Source organism: Oncorhynchus clarkii, chromosome 20 (genome assembly GCF_045791955.1).
Source record: "Oncorhynchus clarkii lewisi isolate Uvic-CL-2024 chromosome 20, UVic_Ocla_1.0, whole genome shotgun sequence".
In the NCBI taxonomy this organism is placed as follows: Eukaryota; Metazoa; Chordata; class Actinopteri; order Salmoniformes; family Salmonidae; genus Oncorhynchus; species Oncorhynchus clarkii.
The window spans coordinates 32,103,723-32,112,459 of record NC_092166.1 but is presented as its reverse complement, the minus strand read 5'-3'; the positions used below and the strand labels follow the sequence as shown (position 1 = coordinate 32,112,459).

The following is an 8,737-nucleotide window of genomic DNA, read 5'->3' as shown; positions in this document are numbered from 1 at the left end:
TTTGCTCTGTAAGTTTTTATTTAGAAGATGAAAGGACATTTGAGTAGTTTGTTTTTCACTGTAAAAAAAACAAAAGTTTTCTCCACTTTTTTCCAGTAAAGCTGCTTTTCCTCATTTCAGACTGTGGCCTAAAGATAAAAACTATGTTACCAAAATGATACAACAGAAAACAATAGGGTGACATCATTAGCTAGGCTTCCATCTAACTGGCGACAGATTTTCATGTGAATATTCTAAAATCTGCATGAATAAAATATGCACCTTTTCTCACCAGAGATGTGTTTCCATCACATTGACTTGTCGCGGATAAAAATCTGTGCAAGATGACGTAGTGCACATAAAATACTTTAGCAATTCTATTCCCATGTACCAAATAAAAAATACAAGTTAAATGTGTTTCCAACTCTACTGATGGTTTTGTAACAAAGAATGTTGCCTTATGTAGCGAATGTGCCCACTCTGGTATTGGCACGTGCGCTACAGCCAACAGCTTGCAGATACAGTGCTGGTATAGCCTACACATGAGGTTAGTATGGACAAAAGAGCGAGATTATTTTAATTTGTCAAACGGCAGCCAAACATCGATCAACATGTCACCAGAATAAGACCCTCAATATTTATTGGAAAGGATCATCAAGCTCACCAACTGGCATATTCACCACCCTGTGAAGTTCATAACTTATTTCATCTGTAGCCTAATAAACTGCATGCTTCCCCGAGTCGTGGTGGGAGGACCACACATGTCATCACATGACTCCCAAGTTGACTTTGATAGGATGGTGACAATAATTAAAATACATATATTATATTGAAATTTGCGCATAAAAGCCTTTCCACTGCCATTTCTCTCAAAATACATTTTACAGACAAAAACGATACCACCATGTCTAGCGTATATTGTTTTGTCGTCATTTGGAAAGTTTACCGACAAATTCACAGTTTCCATCAGATCTGTCGTGACATTTTTCAACCGACGTACTTTACTCGCATAAAAAAGGTTGGATGGAACCTGGTTAATGACACTAAAACCTCTCCAACACAATCTAATCTAGATTCTTTGGTCATAATTTCTATCTAAACACATAATAATGATAATGACAGATAATGGGATGCTGATGGCATTGTTCTACAGTTCCCAGGCACATCGATAGTGAAGCGCAGTAGCCTATTGTTCTATTGAAATGTACTGTAATTCTAGTTGTCCTACAACAGGCTGCAGACACTCATCGTCTTAGTGCTGCTTGGAGAAGAAGTCTTTGCTCTTCTGGATGTCGGGCTTGATGGTGTCACTTCCTGGTTTCCAGCCGGCGGGACAGACTGAGGAAACACCAGAGAAGAAGTGTGAGTGTCAGGACAGTGCAGTATGATAAACAAAACACTTTGAACCTGAGCTTGACATTTTTACACATTCTGACATCTATCAGCCTAACATTCTCAGCTGTTACAAACAGAATGTTACCTTAAAAGAGAGTGGTAATAGTGCTCTAAATACTGTTCACATAGTGCAGGTATCATCAACTGGCTGCACTTGGCCTCCCAAAAGTTTCTGAGCCCCAAAAAGCTTTTTGGACATGTATTACTAAAATCAATAGGAATTCACCTCAAAATGATTTTAATTTAGGAAATCTATAACTAAACATTTCAAATCAAATGTATTTGTCACATACACATGGTTAGCAGATGTTAATGCGAGTGTAGCGAAATGCTTGTGCTTCTAGTTCCAACAATGCAGTAATAAATAACCAACGAGCAATCTAACCTAACAATTCCAAAACTACTACCTTATACACACGTGTAAAGGGATAAAGAATATGTACATAAAGATATATGAATGAGTGATGGTACAGAACGGCATAGGCAAGATGCAGTGGATGGTATAGAGCACAGTATATACATATGAGATGAGTAATGTAGGGTATGTAAACATTATATTAAGTGGCATTGTTTAAAGTGGCTAGTGATACATGTATTACATAGAGATGCAGTAGATGGTATAGAGCACAGTATATACATATGAGATGAGTAATGTAGGGTATGTAAACATTATATTAAGTAGCATTGTTTAAAGTGGCTAGTGATATATTTTTTACTTCAATTTCCATTATTAAATGGAAATAGAGAGACATATGTGATTGTGTACCAATGTAATCAAGGTTTGAAATTATTATGTTTTTGTCAAATACAGTATCTGTTTGGGCTTCTTGCGTACAAATGATTTATAATTATGTTCCAGTCCCTGGACCATCTGCTCAATAAATAAAATTGGCCCGCGACTGAATCTAGTTGATGATCCCTGACATAGTGTACGTCTTCTGACGGTACATGGTCAAATATGTCACTGCAAAAGGTTAGCCTGATTCTGTGTAGGATAAGGAGGCATCGTCTTTTAGAAAACAAAAAGAAAACAGGGTTAGTTATGTACCCTCTCCGTGTTTGTCAGTGAACTGAAAGGCCTGCACCAGACGCAGGGTCTCGTCTATGGAGCGTCCCACTGGAAGGTCGTTGATGGTGATCTGCCTCAAGAGGCCCTTGGCGTCAATAATGAATAGGCCCCTGAAAAAACAAGTAGGGTATAGATTGAGTCATTTATGCTTGTGTTAGTCTTGTTTTGCACGTAGTCTTATGTTGGGCACATTACCCAGGTTTTGTCCCAGTCGGTCATAGAAACACTGAACTTTGACCCTTGAACTTGTCTGGTGTGAACCCACCTGTAGGCAATGCCCTCGTCCTCCTTCAGCACCCCGTAGTCCGTGGAGATGGAACGGAGTGTGTCGGCTACCAGAGGGATCTTCATTGGACCCAGACCGCCCTGCTTACGAGGTGTGTTGGTCCTGTAAGAACACACGACGAGACGGAATTTAGCATTTTTTTGTGTGTCTGAGACCAAGCGTCCCTGCCAGCTGTGGTATACAGACGGACGTGGATAGTAGTAAACAGGTTTATGTATGCCGGTCCTCTGAATAAAAAATATATATATTTGGACACTGAAGTTTTAGCCTACTCTAGTAACTGAAATATGTACACTGACTGTAGGCCTATAACTCTCACATGTAGCCTAATATAATAGTATTGCAGTAAAATGATACACCAAATGATGATTTAGTATCAGAAATAGGAGTGGAGAAATGTGATTTCTTTCAGCATCTTTGGACCGTGCAAACGTGTGGTATTTGTGGACCTACTTTACTGTTTTGTGAATGCCTTTTCAAATGGATTTCACTACTCGTGCTATGGAGCCTCTCCGAGTTAGGATAGGAAGGTTCTCCGTTTATATGCACCGAAGCTGCGCCAACGTCAACCTGCTGTCTCCATTTGCTGGGGAAGGAGACTTTGGGTTTTGGTGGGAGAGAAAGAGGGGTGACCTTTTTTGTTCAAATGTATTGATTTTTCCTCGCTTTTTTTCATCAGTTTTCTCTGTCTTTGCACACCTTTTTCCTTTCAATATTGTAGATGGCTAACAAAGCTAATAATTGTAATAGGTAGGCCTAATCCTATAAAGTTTTTTATCTTGGAATACTAAAACAATGAATAATCCTGTCAAGAGGTCTAGGATCTTCTCCCTTTTGAAAAGCTAAAAGCTGATTCACGCATTAAAGATCACTCAAGGCTACAAAACTCCAGGTTCAGCCAGGTTTTCCCATTCAGACTTTAACTCCAAAGCCAGAGAGGTTGCAATTTTGGTTAGTAAAATAATATATTTCTCTACTACTAATGTTATTTCAGACAGTAACGAGAGATATTTCATCATAACTGGCACCATTTGGCACACACCTGTAGAATTGGACAATGTATATGCTCCTAATTTTGATGATGATGAATTTGTCAAATTGGTTGCTGGGGAAAATCCCTTCTCTGAACACCCATCTTTTGATATTTGGCGTGGATCTGAATTGTGTTATTAGCCCGGCTTTAGACCACTCCAACCCCAGAACTATGTCTCCTGCTATGTCAAAGTCCTTCTCAGGTTTTATGGTTCAGAATGGGTGTACAGATCCCTGGAGATGTCAGAATCCCCAGGCAGTGTTCTATTTTTTCTCACATGTACACCATTCTTTTTCTCGTATTGACTACTTCTTTATTGATCATAAGTTACTTCCAAATGTCACCTCTTCTGAATATTTACCCATGGTCATTTCTGACCGTGGACCTTTAGCCCTCGACATCCTATCAGGACAAACTCGTACTCCTCTCTGTTGGAGATTCAATTATCTTCTCCGGTCTGTTGCAGACGTCTGTAACGTTATCCCCACTTCTATTTGATAATAAATTATTTTCAAATCAGACAAGCTCAACCTCTCATTCTCTCTTATGGGAATCACTTCAGGCCTTTTCTTATTTTTCTCATTTAAACAAAACTCGGAAAGCTAAACTAGAAGAACTCACTAAAGCCATCCTTGACTTAGACCACCAATATGCCTTGACGCCATCTCCAGAGCTGTATAAGCAACGCTTGAATTTACAATCTGAATTCAATCTCTTGTCCACTACAGACGCAGAACGGTTACTATTGCATTCATGTGGTACCTACTATGAACATGGCAAGTCGTCTGCTCGCACACCAATTAAAACGCAGCGCTGCTAGCCGTCTGATTCCCCAAATGAAAGATTCCTCTCATAGCTTGATTTCTGACCCTACGGGGATCAATGACACCTTCAAATCCTTCTATTCCTCCCTGTAAACGTCTGAATTTCCATCAGATACTGCCAATATTTTCGGGTGAACTGGAGACTCCCACAGTTGAGGCTGAAACTGTAGATTACCTTGATTCTCCTCTCAGCCTTGAAAAAGATATTCAGTCTATCAAGTCAATGCAGAGCAGAAAACCTCCAGGGCCCGATGGGTTTCCAACGGAGTTCTTTAAGAAATTCCATACCAAGTTAGCCCCTTTACTTGTATCTATGTATAATGAATCACTTGAACGTGGCTCGCTGCCACCTACCCTAACACAGGCTTCAATAGCGCTTCACCTTAAGAAGGGGAAAGACCCCACTTCCTGTTCTTCATTTAGGGCCCTAAGTCTCCTTAATGTGGATGTAAAGGTGCTGGCGAAGGTGATAGCAAGGTGTCTGGAAGTAGTCTTACCAGGACTCATATCACAGTAACAAACCAGCTTTATAAAAGGACAGAATTTTTAAAATATTCAGACGGTTTAACATGATTTATTCTAAACAATTCTCCAACTCCCCTGAGGTGGTAATCTCCCTAGATGCAGAGAAGGCATTCGACAGAATTGAATGGGAGTACCTATTTGCTACTGTTACATTTTTTTTTTGACTTGGGGACAAATTTAGCTCATGGATCCATCTCTTGTATACATCTCCCCAGGCCAGTGTCTGTACCAATGTCAACCGTTCTGACTCTTTTGTCCTGGAACGTGGGACAGGCTGCCCCAATGTCCCCTTTGTTATTTGCCGTCGCCATTGAGCCACTTTCAGTAGCTTCACGGGCATCCTCCTCTTTCCAAGGTGTAACACAGGAAGGAGTTGAACATAGGTTGTCATTATATGCAGATGATTTGTTACTCTATGTAACTAACCCTGTAACCTGTTTACCTTCTATCCTTTCTATTCTGGAGAACTTTGGCTCCTTCTCTTGGTTACAAGCTGAAACTGAAACTCCAGAGAAGCGAGTGCTTCCCACTCAATCCAGCAGCGCTACAGTTCCAGCAGACCGACGTGCCTTTTTAGCTCTGGTTTCAAATACCTTGGAGTTGAACGTAACTTGTTCATTACATGCTCTTTTTTTCTGCAAACTTTGCTCCCTTCCTTATGCAAATGAAATCTGATTTTCAGAGATGGGGGTAGCTTACCACTATCACTTATAGGAAGGATTAATGCTGTAAAAATGAACAGTTCACCCAAATAACTATCCATTTCAATCTATCCCATTGTCTTTACCATTTTTTTTGTTGTTGTTGTTTTTAAGTCAATCAATCAGGCTGTTACCACATTTATCTGGGGAGGAAAGGTACCCAGAGTCAGTAGATCTTAACTTCAGAGATGCAAGTTTAGTGGAGGTCATGCACTATCCAACTTTGTATACTATTACTGGGCAGCCAACTTGTTACTGTATACTATTATACTATTACTGGGCAGCCAACATTTTACTGTATACTATTATACTATTACTGGGCAGCCAACCTTTTACTGTATACTATTATACTATTACTGGGCAGCCAATCTTTTACTGTATACTATTATACTATTACTGGGCAGCCAACAGAATTGCCATTCTGGTTACATGCTCCAGATACCCCATGGTAATACCTAGAGGCACATTCTTGTATTTCTGCTTCTCTTCCTGCCCTACTCCGCTCTTCTGAATGTGTTATTTGGAGGAAGGAAGGAAAGCTGGTTGGGATATGGTCAAATCTTTGTACTTACATTGATGTACATTTTGTAAAACTTGAATAAAAATACTTTTGAAAAATGAAATGAAAAGATCACTGCACAAGCTTTATCTTGTGCACTTATCTTGCGTCACCTAGGATGAAATCTTCATAAGGCAAAATAATTGTGCAAAAGACTCGTACCAGGCAAGATGGCAGAAGTGGGAGTCAACAGAGGCACCAATGACCTCGCAGCCGATCTTCCTGAACTCCTCGGCAGCATCACTGAAGGCGATGATCTCAGTGGGGCACACAAAGGTGAAGTCCAGTGGGTAGAAGAAGAACACCACATACTTCCCTGCAGGCAAGCAGCACAAGACACACCATTAGACAAACCTAGCAAGTTGCGGAGCCTGGAAGCGCATATTCAATGTAACTCAAATCTTATCCGACAGGCTTATAGGTCATTGCTGTATTATCGAACTTTAAGATCCTGAACCGGTCACAAATCCGACCACACAGATACAAAACAAAGGACAGTGCCAAATACTATGAAGCGTAACAGTAGGTCTACCTCTGTAGTTGGAAATGCTGAGGTCTTTAAACTGTCCATCTGGCATGACTGCTGTGGCCTTGAAGTCAGGGGCCAGATGCCCGATGCGCGCTTTACCTGCAGCCATCTTCAGTTTCACTGGAGGGGGAGGAAGATAAATTGAACAAATAGGCCTTTACTGTTTTATGTATGCTGTCAATGTACAGTATGCACCACTCATGGTAGTACACAAAAAGCACGAAGATAACTGGACATAAAAGATGAACTGGGATGCTCTCTCCATCCTCTTTCTATACATTTTCAGCATTGAAGCTATAATGTGAAAATAACTGAAAACAATACAGGCAGGAATAGGAAATTGATTCTATGGAAGATTTCACTTCTTTCATGAGCAACGCCTAATCGACAGGTGTTTCCTAAATGGCAATTTCTGTCTTTATTTTAAGCATTAATCACATAGTTCAACAGGCTGTTCTTGCCAGGCAAGTGTTAAAACCTTTTACTATATTGCACACGCAGTCAGTCCTATTTCGTAAACCTGCATTCGTTTTTTTCTCGACATTGATTTTTTCCCCTCACCTGATTTTTTTTATTCCAATATTCCATTGAATAAATTAATTATGTAGGCCACTTGGACATCATCCCCCCCCCCAAAAACGATTGCAAAGATAAACAAACGCATTTATTCTGTCATCAATGGAAATGTAGGCTACAAGTTTAATTCTGGTAAGATTGCACACAAATGAAATGATAAGGTAATAAAGGTTAGAAACTATTAGTCATTGTATGGCTAAGTTTTCACTTTCTTTTTTTTGGAATGACCGAAAACATGCTTTAGCCTATATATTTCATGATATATTGAAAGTGTAGCCCTACAAAACACATACCTCTGCCTTGATCCTTACAGCAGCAGCTTGAGATGCGGAGTGCGAAGAGTGAGATTCATCGCATGGAACTATATACAGCAGCTCAATTCTCGCGATGTAAGAACACTGCCAATGGCCACAGCCCATTCTTAATTTATTTATTTGTATTATTATTTTCATTAACAACAATTCAATACAGGAAGTACATATGGGAACACAAGTATATATAAATAATATCCAAAGGACAATTGGGCTAGGGTTTACAATATCACATTACACAGGGACCTTAAGGGACAGACATAGAATTATAAGTGTAACATCTTTTTTGTTAGCAGAGAATTTAATGGTCTTAAAATATAGTTAAATGTATTTTTGTAAGGTAAGAACATGTGTGTTTTGTTTGTAAATTTGCATTTGTGAATATGAAATTTGGCCAAAAGAATAATGAAATTAATTACATGAAATTGTTCAAACTTATTTATATTGTAGGTAAAATATCCAAGCAGTAGATTTCTCCACAATAGTGTAAAATCTTCATAAATGTGTTCAATTATAAATCTACTGATGTCTTGCCACAGTTTCCTTACGAACACAATGCCAAAAAAGATGCAACACTGTTTCTGGGTGGTCATTTGAGTTTGTTTTCCTTAAACTTCTTCACATAGTGGTTGGCAGGATATTATTTATGACATTTTTTACAGGAAACTTCCTTAATTTAGTGAACAAGTAGGTATGTGTGTGGCAACATCCAAACTTTTTTCCAACAAATATTATCAATAAAAACTTTCCAATAAGGCATTGCATAAGGTATAGATAGACACAACATCCTGCTGAAACAAGGTTCGTATCGCTCTGTTGTTGAATGGACCAAAAGAGAAACAAATCTTTCCTACTTATGAGTCAACAGGGTTAATGGAAGGTAGGCTCTGAGGGTCAGGTATTGACACGTTCCTGAATAATAAAGCAACACCTGAGGGAATGGCATTTAA

At 39.3% G+C, this 8,737-nt stretch overlaps 1 protein-coding gene across 1 annotated transcript; it reads right to left on the bottom strand.

Annotated features, from left to right (window-relative positions):
* LOC139376237 (peroxiredoxin-1-like) lies at nt 1-7,809 on the bottom strand. The gene is made up of 6 exons (XM_071118551.1): nt 7,770-7,809; nt 6,904-7,020; nt 6,534-6,687; nt 2,709-2,831; nt 2,423-2,553; nt 1-1,317 (listed from the first exon to the last, which is right to left on the bottom strand). The coding sequence occupies exons 2-6, from the start codon at nt 7,007-7,009 to the stop codon at nt 1,232-1,234; spliced, it is 600 nt and encodes a 199-aa protein (XP_070974652.1). The 5' UTR covers nt 7,010-7,020; nt 7,770-7,809; the 3' UTR covers nt 1-1,231.
* Nucleotides 7,810-8,737: the final 928 nt, after the last annotated feature.